The 20,589-nt window shown below is 37.9% G+C and overlaps 1 protein-coding gene across 12 annotated transcripts in view; it reads right to left on the reverse strand.

Moving 5' to 3' along the window:
• Nucleotides 1-15,936, reverse strand: part of GCFC2 (GC-rich sequence DNA-binding factor 2) — a 46,165-nt gene extending 30,229 nt beyond the window's left edge. For 7 of the 12 annotated variants that reach the window (XR_001177833.2, XR_001177837.2, XM_045079078.1 and 4 more), the window contains exons 1-5: nucleotides 15,513-15,936; nucleotides 11,746-11,874; nucleotides 7,618-7,842; nucleotides 6,565-6,662; nucleotides 1,372-1,487 (exon numbers count right to left, since the gene is read on the reverse strand). Coding sequence is in view for 7 of the 12 variants with exons in the window: in XM_045079078.1 (XP_044935013.1) it covers nucleotides 1,372-1,487; nucleotides 6,565-6,662; nucleotides 7,618-7,842; nucleotides 11,746-11,874; nucleotides 15,513-15,783 (839 nt within the window). In the remaining 5 variants the exon portion in view is untranslated. The remainder of the gene's footprint in view (nucleotides 1-1,371; nucleotides 1,488-6,564; nucleotides 6,663-7,617; nucleotides 7,843-11,745; nucleotides 11,875-15,512) is intronic. The other 5 variants (XR_001177835.2, XR_001177836.2, XR_001177834.2 and 2 more) reach the window with 1 other exon arrangement.
• Between the last annotated feature and the right edge of the window lie 4,653 nt (nucleotides 15,937-20,589).

Genomic DNA, 20,589 nt, shown 5'->3' on the forward strand with positions numbered 1-20,589 from the left:
TGAAGTTTTCAGCTCACTTATTATATTGCTTAGCTCCAGAATTTCTCGTTCATTTTTTATAGTTTCTCTTTGTTGATATTTTCACTTTGTTTATATACTGTTTCTGTAATTTTCTTCAGTTGTGTGTGCTCTCTTATAGCACTTTCAGCTTCTATCAGATTTTTCTGAACTATTTGCCAAGTAATTGATAGATGTGTTTCTTTAAGGTTGATTCTGGGGAATTATTTTGCTCCTTTGGTTTGGCCAGGTTTTCCTTGTTTCTGCCTCCTGTTATTTTTTGTTGTTGTCTTACGCATTTGGAAATGCACTTAAGGAAAAAAGTTTCAGATGGGGAAGGGACATCACCAATCAGCCTGGCTAGAGACCTGGGGGGCAGGGTGAGGTATCCTCAAATCTTTTGTGGGGGATGTATCTTCTTTGGGCTTCTATATGAAATTTCCCTATTAGAAGGCTTGTGGGTGCCTTTTTTAAGGCATCGTAGTCACTTGGTCCCTCTGGTGTTCATCTGTAGTATGGCAGGCTTTCTGGCTCTGCAACAACAGAGCTGTCTTTTGTTCTTTGTGGCCCCCAGTCATCCAAGGTGTGACAGTTCCCCATTACAGCTGAGACAGAGGAGACAGAAACAGTCCCTCACGCAGTCCCTCCAAAAGCCAAAATGTTGGAGGTTTGTTCCACTCCTCTTTTTTCCTCTCAATGGAGAAGCTGTGAATTGGGCTTTTTCTCTCTCATAAGCAGTACAGGCTTGTAAGAGTGGTTGATGCGGCTAAAATGAAATAGCTTTGGTGATGGACATTAAGGAGGGCAGGTGATGTAATGAGCACTGGGTATTATATAAAACTGATGAATCACTGACTTGTACCTCTGAAGCTAGTAGAACACTATATGTTAATTAATTGAATTTAAGTTAAAAAAAAAAAAAAAAAAAAGAAATGGATTCTCCCCCATTTCAATGTGGCTATTCTTGGTTTTGTGCTAAATGGTTTCTGAATTCTCAAAAAGGCTTTTTAGACTGTATAGTAAGTTGGTATCTTTAAGGGGAAATGAGGTCTGGCATCTTCCTGATATCACTCCCAACTTACTACTTTTAAGAATTAAAGGCCATTTAACAATGCTGATAAAGGGTTATAAAATAGTAAGAAAAAAAGCAGAATTTGATATTTATTGATTTTAACTATGTAGCATGTATCTATTATAAAGACTAAAAAGACACATATAAAAAATCAGTGGTGCTAATGTGATAACACAGGTGATGCTATTTTTTTCCTACAAATCTGTTTAATATTAATATTTGTACTTAGTTAGGAAGAACATAGTGTTTTTTTCCCACTATTAAATGTCTAGGACAAATGGATTTTAAAATCAATTACTTACCTAGTATTTAATTGCTTTTTTATAATTCCTAAATTTACTGGTGGTAATGAAATCGAAGTATCAAACTTCTTTACTGTTTGAGGTTCACTGCTGTAGGAAAGATCTAGGTCTCGTCCCTAAAAATATGAAAATTTGTATTGTTTTAAAAAACAATTAAAAGATTAATTGTCATTAATCTTATAAACATTAATAGCATGAAAACAGACTGGGTATTCCAGTGTCTTACCAGATCAAAACTCCATGCCTTTGACGGTTTTTATAGTTATAATGAAATGTTTTTACAGTTCTCAGTTTTAAGATACAGAATTTTAGGGGCGCCTGGGTGGCTTAGTCGGTTAAGCATTCAACTCTTGATTTTGGCACAGGTCACAAGATTGAGCCCTCTGTTGGGCTCAGGGCAGTGTTTGCTTAAGATTCTCTCCCTCTGGGGTGCCTGGGTGGCTCAGTGGGTTAAAGATTCTCTCCCTCTGCGCCACCTTATCTCCCCCCACCCCCGCCCCAGTCCCCCACTTCCCGCTCATATTTTTCAAAAATAAAAAAAAAGTTAAAAAAATAATTAAATAAAATGTCACTTTTCCATGCAAGAGGCAAATTACAAAATCTTATTTTTCACAAAAGCTAGCTTCTCATTTTTTTTAAAAAAAGATTTTATTTATTTATTTGACAGAGATCACAAGCAAGCAGAGAAGCAGGTGGGGGTTGGAGGGAAAGGGGAGAAGCAGGCTCCCCGATGAACAGAGAGCCTGATACGGGTTGATCCCAGGACCCTGAGATCATGACCTGAGCCAAAGGCAGAGGCTTTAACCCACTGAGCCACCCAGGTGCCCTGCTTCTCAGTGTTTTTAAAGGTAGTTTTGTTTATGATCTAATGTACTCCCAGAAAATTATGTTTTCCATGATAGAAGTATCCACTTAACTGCTCTAGTCAAAGAAAAGTAAATGGAAGTCTTCTGGAGGATTTCCAGGTAAAGCTTTTAGTTCTGTTTAAGCTATTACTATTATTTGGGTTTTCTATTACTAGTTGAGGACCATGTTCTAGTTAGTACATCTCATAACATTTCATATTACTGTCCTCTGGTTAATCATTACTTATCACCACCATACACAGAATGTTGAAAAAAGAGTTCTGAAGAATGTGTTTTAGACAAGGATATGCAAAGAAGTAGACCAGATAATTAGCCAAACCACTGACTTAATTATCCTTCTGTTTTCCACAGGCATCATCATTTTTCATGTTAATTTTTAACCAAACCTCCCATCAGGCTCCTATCACTCCTGCAAATCCTCAAACTAGTCAGACTATTTCACATCTTATGTCTTCACATCCTGATACATTGTCTCAAATCCCTTACATTCTAAGCATCTTTCAAAGACCCATCTAAATATGATCGACTTCTGCAGCAGCTCTTCCAAATCTCCCTATTCACTCATGAAAGTGACCACTCACTTGCTCCTATGTGCCATCTCAGGACCCTGTACAGGTTCTGTCAGACAACCTATAAGATTTTACTACAATTATTTTGTTTAGCTGTTTCTCCCCTATAAAGACTGTATATTCTAGTGTCTATCATTATTAAGTGGTGCATCAGCTGAACGGCAACCCCAAAAAGAGAAGTCCATATCCTAATCTCCCAAAGTTGTGAATTTTACCTTACATGGCAAAAGGTGTGATTAAGGATTTAGAGAGAAGGAGCTTATCCAAGATTACCCAGATGAGTCCTAAATGCAATACACATATCCTATAAGAGAGGGAGAGGGAGTTCTGGGGCGCAGAGGAGGTGATGTGAAGATGGAGCAGACAGAGAGGGGTAGCTACATGTCAACAGCTGCCACAAGCTAGAACAGTCAAGGAACAGATTATCCTCTAGACTTTTCGAAAGAATATAGCCCTACTAATACCTGGATTTTGGACTTCTGATCTCCTGAAATAGGAGAAAATAAATTTCTGTTGTTTTAAGCCACAATACTTGTGGTTATCTGTTACAGCAATCACAGGAAACTAAGACAGTAGCATGTGGTAGATAGTCAATAAAGGAACCAGTGAATATACCCACAGTTAATAATAAAAAATGCAAATCAAATAGCTTGAGATTCCATTTTTTAGGTCCAACTAATCTTGCACCTAAGTTGGCAAGACTGTTATGAAACATTCTCATAATATCAGTGGCGTTACAAACTCATCTAAATTCTCTTTAGAAAGCAATAGGGAAAAATGTAGTAAATGCCATAAAAATGTTCATGTCTTTTATTTGTAATACTACTCTTGGCCATTATCCTAAGATAATATTATTACCCTATTATCCTAAGATAACATACATCTGAACAAAAGAAAGAAAAGGAAGGGAAAAAAGGAAAGCAAATATTTACCAATTCTTATTGTTTCTTTTAAAGTTTTATTTAAGTAATCTCTACACCAAACGTGTGGCTCAAACTCACAACCCTGAGATCAAGAGTTGGATGCTCCATTCACTGAGCCACCAGGTGACCCTTCTATTTCTTATTAATAATAGAAAAAAAGATTCAGACAGTTAATCTAAAATGTTTGCCAAAAGGAAGAATGGCTAAAAAAATTATGATTCACTGACTCTAGTAAATATGCAATTTAAAAAAATTAGTTACTATGATAACTATGTATAGAAATAGGGGAGGGGCACCTGGGTGGCTCAGTGGGTTAAGCCTCTGCCTTCAGCTCAGGTCATGATCTCAGGGTCCTGGGATTGAGCCCCGCATTGGGCTCTCTGCTTGGCGGGGAGCCTGCTTCCTCCCCTCTCTGCCTGCTGCTCTGCCTACTTGTAATCTCTCTCTCTCTCTCTGTTAAATAAATAAATTAAATCTTAAAAAAAAAAAAAAAAAAAAGAAATAGGGGAAAATATTTATAACATGTCAAGCAAAAAACCCCAAACTTGAAATTGTATGCATACCATAGTTCCCAAACTACATGCCAAGGTATCCCTGTGAACTCAGAGGGGTGCTGTGAAATATTTTAAATATAAATATTTTAAATATAAATATATTTTAAATATTTAAATATTTTAGGGGAATACATATTCATCATTTGTCGGACTACTAGTTTTTCCTAGTTCACAGGTAGTGCTACAGTTCTCTGACAGTCTTATTAATGAAGGCAGGTTCTTGGTGGCTATAATAAAAAGGAAATAGTGATTGAAAATCAATTTGGAAAGGAAGTGAGAATGACAATGCAAGTCTGATTCCAAGGCTTGAGATGGCATGCAGTGCCTAAGAGGTGCTGCCCATTAGTAAGTAATTGTGATTATTTAAAAATAAAATTAACAGATTTTTTTCTTCACTTTATCTATGTTTTTTCTGAAAGCCTACTAAGTTATTAGGACACAAATGTTATTAAATTATTTGACTGTAACTACTTCATAAATGGAATTGTTTGCTACTTCTTTGGGCCAGGGGGAACCAGGATAAAGTTACTGACAATGAGGGTTCTGTGAATGGGAAGTCTGGGACCTTCTAATATATACTATGACTGCAATTAAACAAATACTTAAAAAAAGGAATTAGGCAAACTTGAGCAGTCAGAGTAAGGACTATGACAAGTTTTTTTCTCAAAGCATTTTTTTCATGCTATACTGATTTTACTAAAAAGAGGAGGGAAGACCTACAACCCTTGTTTTTACATCATAAAAACAGCCCTCTAACCATTTCTCTGGTTAGAGATTTCTAAATGTTGTTACAACCAAAAGTTTACCTTTACTTAGCTTTTTGGTTTTAATAACATGGAGATTTTAACAATACTTCCTTACCTAAAAGAGCAAACAATCTTTCAAAACATTCTCATTAAACAGATTAAAAAATAAAACCTTATATTTGAATATTAAATAATCTGTAAGTGCTGATTTAAATTGTAATTTTGAGGGACACCTGGGTGGCTCAGTGGGTTAAAGCCTCTACCTTCAGCTCAGGTCACGATCCCTGGGTCCTGGGATCGAGCCCCACATCGGGCTCTGCTCCGCGGGAAGCCTGCTTCTCCCTTCCTCTCTGCCTGCCTCTCTGCCTACTTGTGATTTCTGTTTGTCAAATAAATAAATAAAATCTTAAAAAAAAAAATGGTGATTTTGAGCCTATAGCCACCTACTCATGCAGGTAACATTATCCTCCCATTTTACTGATAAGAGAACAGATTTAGAAAATGAGATAATTTGGGGTGCCCAGGTGCACAGTCATATAAATGACTGACTATTGGTTTCATCTCTGGTAGTGATCTCAGGGTTGGCAGATCAAGCCCCATGCCAGGCTCCATGATCAGCATGGAGTCTGCTTGAGATTCTCTCCTCTCCATTTCCAACTACCTGAGTCCCTGCTCAGGCATGTGTATGCTCTAAAATAAATAAATCTTAAAAAAAAAAAAAAAAAAAAAAAAAAAAGATTAACTAATTTGCTCAAAGTTGCAAATATTTATTGAGCACTCATAATACTAGGTACAGAGGAATAAAACACCGAATAGTTAATAATTCTTGACCTCATGGAGCATATATTTTTAGTGGTACAGTAAGAAATCAATTCTAGGACTTTTGACCTCAAGAACAGTATTTTTTAATTAGTTTTGTTTTAAATTTATTTATTTGTTTAAACTTTACATTTACGTACCTACCATGTCACAGTTACTATAAAATTAAAAATAAAATATGGTCCCCTCAAATGGCCTATAAAATGTGGAAGGTGTTTATGATCTAGTAGGAAAAGAACATAATATAAAAGGTATAGTAAGTTGAAGAGCGGTCTCACAGAAGATATGTCTACGTCCCACCCCTAGAACCTGTGAATATGGCCTTATTTGGAAAAAGGGTCTTTGTGGTTTTAATTAAGTGAAATATTGCAAGATGAGAAATCTTATATATCCAGCTGGGTCCTAAGTGCAATGAGAACTTTTCTTACAAAATGAGAGTAGAGGCACAGAGAAGACCATATAAAGAAGGAGACAGAGAGAGGGGTTATGCAGTTGCAAAGCAAGGAACATCTGGGGTGACCAGATTTGGAAGGCAAGAAAAGATTCTCCCCTAGGCTTTCAAAGGGAACACAGCCCTACTAATACCTTACTTTTGGACTTCTAGCTTCCACAACTAGGAGAGAATATATGTTTCTTGTTTTTAAGCCATCAGGTTTGTGATTAATTTGTTATAGCAGCCACAGAAAATGAACACAATTGGTATAAAAAATTATTACCTCTGTGATTTTAACGGCTTTCCTCATTTGCTGCTGTTCCCAAATATCTTGATTTTCATCTTCCTGACTTTCTTCACTTGTTTCTTCATTTCTGGGTGCTAGGAAAAAAATTCAAAAATAAGTCCATATTTTTCCATTCTAATAGCATCAGGTAACCTTTTTGGGAGGCTTATAACGTGCTGGCTTAGTACCTTTACATGTGTTGACTTATTCTTCACAATAATTCTAGGTAGAAAGCACTATTATCACTCTTTTTTTTTAAATACTGAGGGAACTCCTATCAGGCAGTTAAATTACTTGTCTGAGGAATGTGCTGCAGCTGAGTCTTGAATCCTGGAATCAGTACCCATCACCAAACCATCCCACTGAAAGCACTACAGTTTCACATATGGGAAAAAAAAAACCTTGTAAAAAAGAAACATTTACTATTCCTTATCAGAGATTATAAATTCTACTTCAGAATCTGAATACTGAAAAATAATTTCTGGGTTATAAGGAAACCAAAAGTCTCATTCTGAAAAATTCCTATTTGAAGTAACAAAAGTTTTGGTAAAACATATTGTTTATAAATGTGAAATGTGAAAAAAGTCCTTTGAGACCTAAGGATTATCGGTAGAGGAAATATTTTATTAGAGCAGGGGAGATTTTAATAAATGACAGTAAAATCCCTGTAGATGCTTCCATGTTAAAAAAAATCTTTAAAAAAAAAATGCCTACTGAGATCTTAAAAAAAAAAATCTTTATAAAGGGGACAATGAAAGTTTTCAATATCAAAAATAAGACATTGTACAATTTTTCTTAATCTGCCAAAAAAGATCAAGTGGAGGTCAGATAATGGTAAACGTTATTACACATTATTTGATAATAATATTTTAACAGACATGTCTTTCACAGACTATTATGTCACTGACCAAACTAGTATTAAATAAAAACCAACTTCTACACTTTTAAAATAAATACTACATTATGTTTTTATGGAGATTTTAACATAATATTATATTCAAGTTAAAAATCCCTTAATGTTAATACATTGTAAATAAATTAAGTATATACTTGTTTCTTCAGCCATTCTTTGTTTAAGGGTTTGAGACTTTGGAGTAAATGCTATTCTCTTCTCATGGTCATCAGGCTCACTCTCAGGATCTTCACCACTGTTTTTCTTCATCCCAGGGATGGCAGAGGTATGTTTTACATCCAAAGAAATATAGTCATTTTGGGCCCTGGCCAATTCACGTTTTCTGCGGGCTGCCTGAATAAAAGCTGCATCAGGGATATTTACTGAAAGGAACAAAGAGGGAGACAATGAAAAACAAACAGTAACAGAAATACATATTTCTCATATTTAAATAGTGTCTAATTTTCTTCATATTCTGACATGAATGTAACTGCACAGCTCAAAACCTACATCAATAATGAAAGAAAATTACTTTTACAGAGATTAAAATAGAAAATCAGAAAATGAATCTAATCTAGAATTATCAGAAAATGTACTCATATCACTTCAGTTTATCTCTCAGCTCCCTTATGCATCAGATGTTGCTGGCTTTTTGTTGAGGACTATTTCTCATTTCTAGAAGCTCTGAGATTATTTGGGTTGGGATGTGGAGACAGTTGCGGATGGCTTAGTCAGTGAGAACTGTAGAGGTTAGGATGAAGGTGGACAGGCCAGTCTGATTCAAGAAGAGGGAGAGGATGCCCCTCCCCTTAGGGCATCCAGGCATAGAGTGAGTGAGAAAGTGACTAAAACCAGCATACAGCTCAATCAGTCTCCAAGGTCCTCTGGTGATTTCCACATGAATAAATGTAAGAAGTTAAAAAGTGTAACAAAAATAATCAGGTTCATTTACCAGGTGAAAACTATTTTAGTGACATCTTTTAATACATCCTTGTTTTAGTTTTTCTTTATAGTGTATAAACCATATTAATGTGTACTCTTCTAATTCAAAACAATTTTCTTATACATGATCTAAGCTGAAATTTATCTTTACTTTCTGGAAAAAAAAAAGTTTCTTAAGCAAAATACTTGGTAAACAAATGGTAAAGGAAATTTTCACTATTTCAAGCACTTCAAAATGATAATTAGGGATGTTAAGCTACCGAGGCCCAAGTAAAATGTTCTAAACTTTACCATAAACTGTTCCAAATTCTTTGAGAAATAAAAAGATGTCTTATGCCTGGAGATGTTGACATTGGTGCTAAGGCAAACAAGCTCTTGAATTATCAACAGTAACAGGTGATCACTAAAAACCAACGTATGTTCATTAAGAACAAGGAATATCAGGCATGTCTAGGTGGCTCAATAGGCCAAACATCCAACTCTTGGTTTTGGCTCAGGTCGTAATCTCAAGGTTATGAGATCAAGCCTGCATTGGGCTCTGTTCTCAGTGCAGAGTCCGCTTGACATTCTCTCATTTTCCCTCTCCCTGTCCCCACTCATGACTCGAATAAATAAAACCTTATTGTCTCTCCAATAAATAAAACCTTAAAAAAAAAAAAAAAGGAATAGCTAATCAAGTGACTTAGTTTTTAAGGACCTAGTACAAATTTATAGATTAGTACAGAGAAATGATGCAGGTGAGATGTTTCTTCATCCTTCCAAAGAATTTAACAGTTGCATTTTTTCCTTGTGGATAACGTTAAAATGTGTGGGGAAAATCACGTAGCGCACTGAATTCCTAACTAGTTGAATTATTTCTCCAAAAAAATATGCTGATTATGAAGCACTGTAGGGATCTGTTAAGGGCTCTGTGGTTGTCCTGCCTGGTTTAATGATCTTAATGTGAGGTGAACAAAGCTAAAAAGACATGTCTTTAAAGCTGGGAGGGACAACTAAATATAACCAGGTTCCACTACCATTTCTTACGCTTCTTGCACATTAGAGTCACCTGGAAAGCTTGGTAATCTACTAGTACCTAAGCTCCCCATCCCAGAGATTTGGACTGTTGATCTGAGGTGGAGCTGAGCAGCACTATGTTTTTATGCCTTCTAGGAAATTTTAATGTAAAATCAGGAGGAAGATGATACACGGAGGTTCAAATACTCAACTGTATGAATACAATAGCAGAAATTCTGGAAGTGTAAGGGATTCATCTGCAAATGACTTGATGGGGTTTAATAAATCACAGGCAATGGACTCACTAGTAAAATACCAGTGCTACAAAAAGCTAATTCTCTCTCAAGCTACAATAAAGGGAAAAAAATTCAAGAGAAGAGTTATTATCCTGTCCTATCTATATCCAACATTACCTTGTAGCAGATGCTGGCCAAACATGGAATGAATGAATTAAGTTAGCATACTGCTTTATAATAAAAACATGCAGATTTGTAAGTTAAATAATTTTCGTATACATCATCTCATCTAAGCAGTACCGGTTACTATCATGCCCATGTGTAACATGCACTATCTACAGCATCTCAAGGCAGATATTCCACTACTGGATCATTCTAATAGTTGCACTGTTTGAACAAAAAATAAATGCACTCCTTGATCCATAAGCCAATCCCCAAACCTCTCACATTCCTTCATCTTTTCTTCTCCAGAAGAAAGAAAAACAGGACAAATTTTCAACTTTCTGTACTTCTGAAATGAGCTCTGGGGAGGGACAATTCTTCACTCTGGTGAACTGTCCTGTACTCTGAGAAATTTATCATCTCTTATCTCCAGGGCACAACATGCCAGCAACACCTCAGTCACAACAATAATTAAAAATAATTAAAATAATTAAAAACTATCCCACACATTGCCAAACACTGTCTTCTCTCCTTAGGTATGTAAAGCTGCCAACACTTTATAACTACTGGCTTATACTAATTCATTTTCTAAAGCAGCACTGTACAATACAGTTACCACTAGCCATATGTGACCATTTAAATTTAGCCAATTTCAAAATCCAGTTCCTTAGCTGCACTAGCCACATTTCAAGAGCTCTTCTTTATATGAAGATATAAAATTTTTATATCACTGCAGAAAGTTCTATTGGACAGCACCATATCTAGAGTCTAGACAAAGCATCACGTCTCTACCAGGCTTCGATTCTTAATTTTGTTTTCATCACTAAGGACTTCTGTACCTTGTGAACTTGTATAAGAAAAAAATTGTAAGAGTTACTAGTTTTTGTTTTTTTGTTTTTTTTTTTTTGAAGATCTTATTTGAGAGAGATATTATGGGAAGTGGGGAAGGTTGGAGGGAGTAGCAGACTCCCTGCTGAGCAGGGAGCCTGATGTGGGACTTGATCCCAGAACCCCTGGATCATGACCTGAGCTGCAGCAGACTACTGAGCCACCCAGGTGGCCTATTACAAGTCTTTAAAAATGTATTTAGACAATTACATTTCAAGTTAATTTGTTTCTTTTAGAACACTACATATTCTTCTCAAGAAGCGTCTCAGACTTCAAGAGACTGACAAAAGTCCAAAGCACAAAACAAGTTACAAAACCTTGAGCTTAAATAATAGCCCAGAGAAAAACTTTCAGCTTTGTGGGCCATGAAGTATCTGTCACAACTTCTAAACTCTGTCAATGTAATGCAAAAGCAGCCGTAGACAATACATAATTGAATGAGAGTGGCTGTGTTTTAATAAGGATTTACTTGCAAAAGCATGTGATGGTTCACATTTGGCTCACAAGTGGTAATCTGCCAACCCCTAAACTGGACTGATCTTTCTAAAAATGGTCATGTCATTTGTATGCAAAAAATTTTCAGTAGTTCTCCCAAACTCTATATTATCTGACTCCAATTTGTCTGTTTTTATTGTTCCTCCTTCTTAAACTCCAACTAAATATTTCATTCTAACAACTATTTTTAGTTCTCTGCATATGCTAATTTCCCTAGAGTTCAACATTTGCTATATCCTATACCCAAAACATCCTCAGTAACAAATTCTTACCATTCTTCAGATACTGGCATGAATCACCCAGTACAGTACAGCACAGTGGTTAAGAACAGGTTCTGGAGCAGACTACCTGCGTCTGAATCCTAGCTCTGGGTCTTAAAAAGTGTCTGACATTGCACATGTCATGTAATGGGAAAAAAGCAGTCAATTTTGACACTTTGACAATCATTGGTAATGATTTGCTTGCTCCATACTTCACTATAGCTGTGTTACCAATAATTAAGAATCACTGGCATAGAGGATACCGATATTAGAAATAAAGCTAATCACAATTATAAAATTTACCAACCTACTGATGAAAATTCTTCTTCCAGAGAGCTAGAGCTGGTAGATGATGAACTCTGATCATCCTTATTTTCTAAGGAATGAATTGTTTCATCCTCTTCTTCATCTGTTGAAAGATCAACTTTTCTGGATTCTAACAGGACATTTTTTGAAAAAAACAAGAAAGAGCCAAGACAGTGGAGTTACTAACTGAAATTCTACATAACACATAGCATTATACATGTATAGTGTTTTAATTTCTCTCCATGTATTTTAAGTATCTTTCTCCATTTCCCTTCTTTCTGAAACCTGTGGATGATCTAATAAAAGCACAGATTGACCCTATTTATACGATCTACTTACCTAATATTCTCTTAAAAGATGCAATGAGAAAAAGGCATCAAGAAGTGAAGGAAAATTTAAAATAAAGAAGAAAATAGTAGTGAATAAGTTCAAAAAGAAAAAAAACTGATGTACACTTAATAACTCTAGGCACGCTTTAATCTGTTTTACAAGGTCTATTTCACACAATTACAGAATTTCACAATTCTATAAAGTAAATGCTATTGTTGATGAAGACACTAGGCACTGGAGAGGCTAAATAACATGCCCAGTGTCACAAAGTTATTAAGTGGAGAAGCAGGGATTTCAATTTAATTTTATTCAACTCTGAAATTTATGTTATATTTCAATGGCTAGTGGCAAATAGTACTGTAATTAGCACTGTGGTCTCCATTAAATCACAGATCTCTTTGTTTCCACTACTTGATTTGGGAAGGATGGTCTGTCCATACTCTATTAAGCAAAGATAACATTCGGTTATAACACCCATAAGGGTATTGTGAGAACTGAACAAACAAAATGTGAAAGAATTCATGGTATTACTGACAAGAAAGGACTGGTTAGTTTATAATTATTTTGTATTTTTTAAGAACTTTAAAACTTAAGTTTACATAAATAGTACTTTTTATCTTAAAAATGTACCTTAATTAACATACCTATATAGAATTAAAAAAACCTGGAGTAAGATCAAAACTTAGAATACAAAGTAATATAACTACAGATTACATCTTTCTTTGCTACTATTTATGACAACTCCTACCTGTTCTCAAAGTGGATTAACATCAGAGCAGTGGTTCTCAAAATCATGGCCCACTAAGCCCTGGAAATCCCTAGGACCCTTTCAGAGGGTGTGTGAATTCAAAACTACTTTCATCACATATTATCATGTTATTTGCCCTTTTTAGTTTGTTGCTATTTACATAATGCAGCAAAAGCAATGGTGGGTAAAACTGGTTTATTAGTATGAATCAAGACAGTGACAGCTATCTGTACTGGCAGCCATTGTATTCATCACCATGCATTGCCAGGAAAAACAAAACAAAACAAAAACAAAAAACAGTTGTATTTACCATCCTCAATGAAGCAATACAAAATTATTAACTTTATTAAATTTTGACCTTGGAGTACACATCTTTTAAATATTCTGTGGGACAAAATGGAAGTGTGTATACAGCACTTCTGGGGCATACTGAAACAACGGTTACCTCACTGAAAAGCATTTGTATGATCAGCTGCAAGGTCAACTAGCCACTGCTTTCAAGGAGCAACACTGTTTTACTTAAGAGAACGACTGACAAACTCCAGTTATTCCTACATGGATAAGTAAGAAATTTCCTCAAAAATGAGCAAAGGCATGCCTATCACTTCAAGAATTAGAGATTTCAAGTGAAAACTAGAGTTTTGGAAAAGTTACATTGTGTACTGTGAACTTAGTTTCTTTCCATCACTAAACCACTGATCATTATCAGAAGTAACACCATAACATTAACAAGTTTTTGGGGGGATATTATGTAATAAAATGTACCAACATTTGCAAACTCAGTGAACCAATACTTTCCAATGGTCAATGCATGATGTTACCAATCATGCATGAATAAAAGATCCCATTGAAAGTGCAAAACAGACCAGTGGATTTTAATGTATTGGAGTATAAAAAAACTGACAGGTACGGTTTCAGATGCCATTACAAACTACCTTTAAGAAGCAAGCTACTATTTGTTGATCCTTTTTTGTCATATCAAAGCAGAACACCCTCAATGATCTAAAAAGGCTATTAGGTATTCCCATTACACCACATACCTGGTTTTTTTTTTTTTTTTTCATATTTCAAATGAAACAATGCATCACAACAGACTGAATGTGGAAGGAGCTTTGAAAAGTCGGCTGTCTTCTATGAAATCAGACATTAAAGATTTGCAAATTGAAAACAATGTCACTCTATTTTCTGGAAAAGTTGTTTTGTTTTGTTTTCTTCCTACAAAATGTTATTTATCCTTACATGTAATGGTTTAATTTAGGGAAAAAAATGAATAAAAATTTATCTTAATTTCTAACATGGTTAATATCAATAAATATAATACACAGAAAAAAAAGATGTTTGGGATACCTTTATAAAGGGGATACTAAGACCAAAAAGTTTTGAGAACCACTGTTTTAGAATGTAAGCAAAAAGGAACTCCTAGGGGCACCTGGGTGGCTCAGTCAGTTAAGCAGCTGCCTTAGGCTCAGGTCATGATCTTGGGTCCTGGGAGAGTCCCCATGGGGCTCCCTCCTGGTGTGGGGGCTCCTCCTCCCTCTGCCTTCCCCCTCCCCAACTTGTGCTAATAAAATCTTAAAAAAAAAAAAAAAAAGCGGGGGGTGGGGTGAGCAACTCCTGGACTCTGTTCTCCCTATTAAAGTTTGAACAGGTGACTTTCAGAGTGGGAAAATACAAAAAGCTTTAGACAAACAGAAGGTGATAATTAAGAAATCACCAAAATCACTTGTACTAAAAACAGTGGAAGATAACTTTTTAACCTCAATACTACACCGAAAACAGCATTTTTCTTAAGCTCCAATTCAAACTAAAACATATTTAATGTAAACAACTTTATGCTGCTTAAATTCTGTATTTAAGGGGTACTGTATTAAATTCTGTATTTAGGGGTACTTCAATACTATTACATTGTACTTAGTTTAACACCATTATTGGTACAGTCTACAGGGTCGTCAACCCATTATGCTACTTTGGGACATACAGCGTTATTCTAATCTCCGTTCTTACAAATAACTGATGAAAAACAAAACAAATGAAAACGTCCTAAGTGTCTGTCACCTAGATTCGTCTAATGTACTGTTCTGATTGTTTGGGGATGTTTCCAAAAGTACATAAAACTTTCCCCTACCTGAAAGTATTAGGGATTGGTTTTTTTTTTTTTAAAGATTTTATTTATTTATTTGACAGAGAGAAATCACAAGTAGATGGAGAGGCAGGCAGAGAGAGAGAGAGGGAAGCAGGCTCCCTGCTGAGCAGAGAGCCCGATGCGGGACTCGATCCCAGGACCCTGAGATCATGACCTGAGCCGAAGGCAGCGGCTTAACCCACTGAGCCATCCAGGCGCCCCGATAGGGATTGTTTTTAAACCTCTGGGACAACTTAGGTTCTTCACAACAGCAAGTACTGCATTAAAGCGACAACGGGTCCGAGTTCTCCCGATGATGCAAACACAGACGAGCCACACACCGTACAGGATTCTTTCTGGTCTCCCATTCGACCCCCTTCCCCACCCCCACCCCCGGACAAGGGCTTGCGAGCAGCGGGCGAGCGCTCGAAGGCGGGTTGTCTTGCTCTCGGCCGCCGCGACTGCTCTCGGTCCGCAGCGGGACACAAGAACCCCCGGAGAACCCCGGGGGCCTCTCCCCGCCTCCCCTACCTCGCGTCACCTCCGGCTCCCCCCCGCCCTGCCTCACCTGGGACGCTCAAGCCGCCTTCGGTGCGCGTAGCCGCTCCCGCCGCGCGTCGGGAACTTGCCCACACCCGGCCCCGACCCCGACCCCGACTCCGACCACGCCGGGCCGTCGCCTCTAGGCGTCCCCCTCCCGAGGGCGGCCCTTCCTCCGTAAGGCCCGGGGCCGTCTGCTCCTCCGGGGCCCCGGGTTCAGAAGACTGCTCTTCCGCGCCGTCGCTGTCACTAGAGTGGGCCCGGCGCTGCCGGAAGGTCCTCTTCGGCCTATGAGCCATGGCCGAGATCCGGATGCTCCGCGTACACTCTCTCCCTGCGCACGCCTGCCCGGTCTACGGCGTCCACGCCGGCGCGCGCTCCCGCTGGGACCGTCGGGCGACGCTGTGCTTTCCGCGCGCCGTCCGCGCCCGCTTCGCCCTGCGCATGCGTGCTCTGGTCTGTGGAGCTGGGTTTAAGGGGCGGGGCCTGGAGATGCAAAGCGTTCTCTTTCCGAGGCCAGGTTGTGCTGGCGGCGATTCGTAGTGGAGAGAGTCCGGCAGAGTCCGGCAGGCTCCTGGAGCTGAGTGCCGCGGAGAGAGCAAAATTCTCTCCAGCCAAGAATTAAAACAAACAAAAAAAATCAGAAGAGGGTGTGTGTTTGGAGAGATTGCTTCTGAAAGCTAAACAGTAAGATCTACACATAAATGACAGATGCACAAGTAAGCAAAAATCAAATGATTGCTCTCAGGCAAGTTTTCAACAGAGCCTGGTTAAATGCCTTGGCCCAGGGGCACTTGGGTGGCTCACCCGTTAAGCAGCCGTCTTTGGCTCAGGTCATAATCCCAGTATCCTGGGATCAAGCCCCACATCGGGCTCCCTGTAGGCGGGAAGCCTACTTCTTCTCCTACTCCCCCTGCTTGTGTTCCCTCTAAGCCTACTTCTTCTCCTACTCCCCCTGCTTGTGTTCCCTCTAAGCCTACTTCTTCTCCTACTCCCCCTGCTTGTGTTCCCTCTCGGTTGTGTCTCTCTCTGTCAAGTAAGTAAAATTTTAAAAAAGAAAAAAAAAACATTTTTAAAAATTGCTTTGGCCCAGCAGGAAAAAATGTATATCTGAGAAAAGGGGGTGTCTTGTTTAGAAAGTCGAGCAGTGGTAAAGGACTGCAAAAATCTTGGGAAACTTGGACTGGATCCGTTAAGCACTGTTCAGAGAGAGGAAGCCTTCACCATGGACTGAGTTCTTGGTCTTCTTGGTAAAGCCCATTCTTACTTGGATGCCTCTGACCATATCCATCTGAAGCAAATAACCATTCAGTTCATTTAAATTCTCTTGCTGAGTTTGGCCCCATGCTCCACAAAGTTTCAGTTCGTGCTTTAAAGTTCAGAGAGACTTTCCAAGAGGTTCATAGAAAGGGTTATTTTAAGAGATCAGTTTGTAGATGCTCACCTCCCTCTGTATGTAGCTGCCTGAGAACCCCTTCATTCATGCAGCGCTCTGCCATTGTAGTTTTCTCTCCCCTTCTTACAAAGAAGAGACACAATTCTCTGTTCTTCCTGAATGTACTACAGCACATACACCCATGTGTAATAACTCCTGCACCATCTAAAATTTTATTGTCAGGATGAGAATAAATACCTATAAACTCAACAGTTCTGCTGGAAATCACCGTTTTCAATGTCTTGCTTTCCGTGAAAATGGAGGACCAACTCCAGTTGGCCACTCAAAATAATTTTTGAGTATGAATCACTCACTTCGGAGTTTTGAGAATTGAACTAAGAATAGGGGTAAATATATCACTTAATATGTGGAAAGTTTCCTCAGTGCCTATATAATACAAAAGTATAGTAATGCAATTAACAACGACACTATACTATTTTAGTAATAAGTAATAGCGGTCTGTGGGTGCATGAACTAATGTGTGTGGGAAGACTGTCTTTGTCATAATGAGATGCATTCCCAAAAAAATGTTTTTTTGTCAGAAAAGTTGAGATTTATTTTGATGTATTTAAGTTGTGTTGATCAAGTGTGTTGAAGTTCACCCCCCAAATGCTACTAGGAGGACACGAAGTCAAAGTTCATTTAGTTTGTCTCAACAAAGTAACACACAGACCAAAGAAACTATGGTGTTTCTTGTAAGAGAGAGTTGAGTGGAGATTATTACAGGATTTGGGTTTGTGCTAGATTTTTTTTTTCTTTTCAAGTTAACATATAGTATGTTACATATAGTATGATTACTATATCATAGTTAACATATAGTATGTTATTATAGTTAACATGTAGTTAACTATATATTAACATATAGTATGATAGTTAACATATAGTATGTTAACATATAGTTAGCATATGGTTAACAAACAGTATGACATTAGTTTCAGGTGTAGAATTTAGTGATTCAATAATTTTATAAGACAGTGGCTCTCACCACAAGTGCCCTCCTTAATCCCCATCACCTATTTCACCCATCTGCCTATACACTTCCCCTCTGGTAACCATCAATTTGTTCTCTATAGTTAAGAGTCTGTTTCTTGGGTGCCGGGTGGCTCAGTTGGTTAAGAGTCTGACTTTGGCTCAGGTCATGATCCCAGGTCCTGGGATCTAGCCCAGCATAGGACCCCAGCCCCACACAGAGCTCCCTGCTCCCTTTCCCACTTCCCTGGCCTATGTGTGTGCACTCTCTCTCTATCTGTCAAATAAATAAATAAAATCTTAAAAAAAAAGGGGAGTCTGTTTCTTGTTTTGTCTCCCCTTTTGTACCCCTTATGTTTGTTTATTTTGTTTCTTAAATTCCACTTATGACTGAAATCACATCTTATTTGTCTTTCTCTGACTGACTTACTTTGCTTTGTGCTAGAAGATTTTTGAGGAGAGCGAAGGGAAGCAGGGTCAGATTTGGATTGCATAATGTCAAGTTGGGACCGTTTGGCAGTTGGGTACTTTTGTAAATTTGTTCAAGAAGTGGAAGGAACAGAAGGAGACTCTGGGGTTGGAGTGTCACTAATAAGAAAGGGGCAGTCACTCAGAAGTAAAGTGTGTCTTGACTTCCAGCTGAGTTGGTTTTCACTTTCTCATTATTAAAATTATGAAGACAACTCAATCCAAGATAAATAAAATTAGAGCTTTGTAATCACAAGAATATATATATCCATATGTAATATATATCCATATAGAATATATATCTACATAGAATATAAAGAATATATATATATAAAATAAACACACACATATATAATATATACACACCATACCTACTTTTATAGGGAAGTATACATTGACCAATAAAAGAATTTCAAACATAAATTTCATTTCATTAGATGAAATGTTGTAGGTGATAAAAATATGACTTGGAAGAGAAAAAGCAATGATGTAAAAGGTTTGTGCATTTTTCAAATGGTTGATAAGTATTAAATAAGTTTGGTATTTAGATTACATTAGATACATTTAAATGAATGACACAACACATCTATTTTTTTAAATTTCAATTCAATTAGACAACATATAGTACATCATTAGTCTCAGAAATGGTGTTCAACAATTTCTCAGCTGCATGTAACACCCAGTACTCATCACATCATGTGCTCTCCTTAATGCCCATCACCCAGGCATTCCACCCCCCCCACCTCCGCTCCAGAAACCCTCAGTTTTTTTTTCCTATACTTAAGAGTTAAAGAGTTAAAGAGGGAGTTTTTCTCCCTCTTTAATGACTTCCCATTCAATTTTTCCTCCCTTCTCCTATGGATCCTCTGTGCTGTTTCCTGTATTCCACATATGAGTGAAACCCTATGATAATGGTTTTTCTCTTATTTCTCTTATTTCACTCAGCAAATACCCTACAGTTCCATCCACATCCATGCAAATGGTAAATATTCATCCTTTCTGATGGGTGAATAATATTCCATTGTGTGTGTATATATATACATATATACATATACATATCATACAAAATGATGTATATATACCACACACCACATCTTCTTTATCCATTCATCATTTTGGCTCTTTCCACAGTTGGCTATTATGGACACTGCTGCTATGAACATTGGGGTGCAGGTACCCCTTTGGACCACTGCCTCTGTATCTTTGGGGTAAATACCCAGTAGTGCAATTGCTAGGTCATAGGATAGCTCTATTTTCAACTTTCTGGGGATCCTCCATACTGTTTTCCAGAGAGGCCATACCAGCTTGCATTCCCACCAGCAAGAACACATCTATTTTATTTATTTATTCATTTTTTAAAAAAAGATTTTATTTATTTACTTGACAGACAGAGATCACAAGTAGGCAGAGAGGCTGGCAGAGAGAGAGGAAGAAGCAGGCTCCCCACTGAGCAGAGAGCCCGATGCAGGACTCAATCCCAGGACCCTGGGATCATGACCAGAGCTGAAGGCAGAGGCTTAACCCACTCGGCCACCCAGGCACCCCAAGAACAAATCTATTTTAAAAGTGCTGGGGCACCTGGGTGGTTCAGCTGGTTGAGCATCCAACTCCTGATTTTGGCTCAGGTCATGATCTCAGGGTTGTGAGATTGAGTCTGTGTTGGACTCTGTGCCTAGTGGGGAGCGTTCTTCAGATTCTTTCTCTCTCACTCCTTGCACCAAACCTCCCCCAGGGCTCTCACTCTCTCAAATAAATAGATAAATAAATATTTCAGAAGGGCCAATATGTATAATACACCAGAAATTACATCCTTGGCAACTGCCAAAATTTATGATGAGAACTCATAAATGTATACCTGAAAGTATTCTGAGATAATGATTTTTAAAACTTCTGAAGGCATATACAAGAAAAAAGTGTGAAACTCACCATCACAGATGACTTCTTTCTACTGACTGTGGAAACCCCAGTTGCTAAAAAACAAAACAAAACAAAACACAGAACAAAACAGAAAAAGAAAAACACTTCTTGCTTGGGAAGCCTCATAAGGATTATATTTTTAAAAAATTGATTGAGGGACGCCTGGATGGCTCAGTGGGTTAAAGCGTTTGCCTTCGGCTCAGGTCATGATCCCAGGGTCCTGGGATCGAGCCCCGCTTTGGGCTCTCTGCTCAGTGGGGAGCCTGCTTCCTCTTCTCTCTCTGCCTGCCTCTCTGCCTACTTGTGGTCTGTCAAA

This window comes from Mustela putorius, unplaced genomic scaffold (genome assembly GCF_011764305.1).
Source record: "Mustela putorius furo isolate JIRA1106 unplaced genomic scaffold, ASM1176430v1.1 tig00000281_pilon_pilon_pilon, whole genome shotgun sequence".
Taxonomy (NCBI): Eukaryota; Metazoa; Chordata; class Mammalia; order Carnivora; family Mustelidae; genus Mustela; species Mustela putorius.